The sequence below is a fragment of the Pteropus alecto genome, unplaced genomic scaffold (assembly GCF_000325575.1).
Source record: "Pteropus alecto unplaced genomic scaffold, ASM32557v1 scaffold25, whole genome shotgun sequence".
Lineage (NCBI taxonomy): Eukaryota > Metazoa > Chordata > Mammalia > Chiroptera > Pteropodidae > Pteropus > Pteropus alecto.
In genome coordinates, this window is record NW_006441955.1 from 1,325,168 (window position 1) to 1,325,539 (window position 372).

The 372-nt window shown below is 68.0% G+C and overlaps 1 protein-coding gene across 1 annotated transcript in view; it reads left to right on the top strand.

Annotated features, from left to right (window-relative positions):
* Window position 1: 1 nt before the first annotated feature.
* The window catches only part of FOXD2 (forkhead box D2), a gene marked incomplete at its 5' end in the record, with an annotated part of 1,859 nt that continues 1,488 nt past the window's right edge, over window positions 2-372 (top strand). The window contains 1 exon segment of the mRNA XM_015595055.2: window positions 2-372. Within this exon segment, the coding sequence (XP_015450541.1) occupies window positions 2-372 (371 nt within the window).

Below are 372 nucleotides of genomic sequence, written 5' to 3' on the forward strand. Positions count from 1 at the left end.
GAGCCCCAAGCGCCTGACGCTGAGCGAGATCTGCGAGTTCATCAGCGGCCGCTTCCCCTACTACCGGGAGAAGTTCCCCGCCTGGCAGAACAGCATCCGCCACAACCTCTCGCTCAACGACTGCTTCGTCAAGATCCCCCGTGAGCCGGGCAACCCGGGCAAGGGCAACTACTGGACGCTGGACCCGGAGTCGGCCGACATGTTCGACAACGGCAGCTTCCTGCGGCGCCGCAAGCGCTTCAAGCGGCAGCCGCTACCGCCACCGCATCCACACACGCACCCTCATCCGGAGCTGCTGTTGCGTGGCGGAGCTGCGGCGGCAGGGGACCCCGGCGCCTTCCTGCCGGGCTTCGCCGCTTACGGCGCCTACGG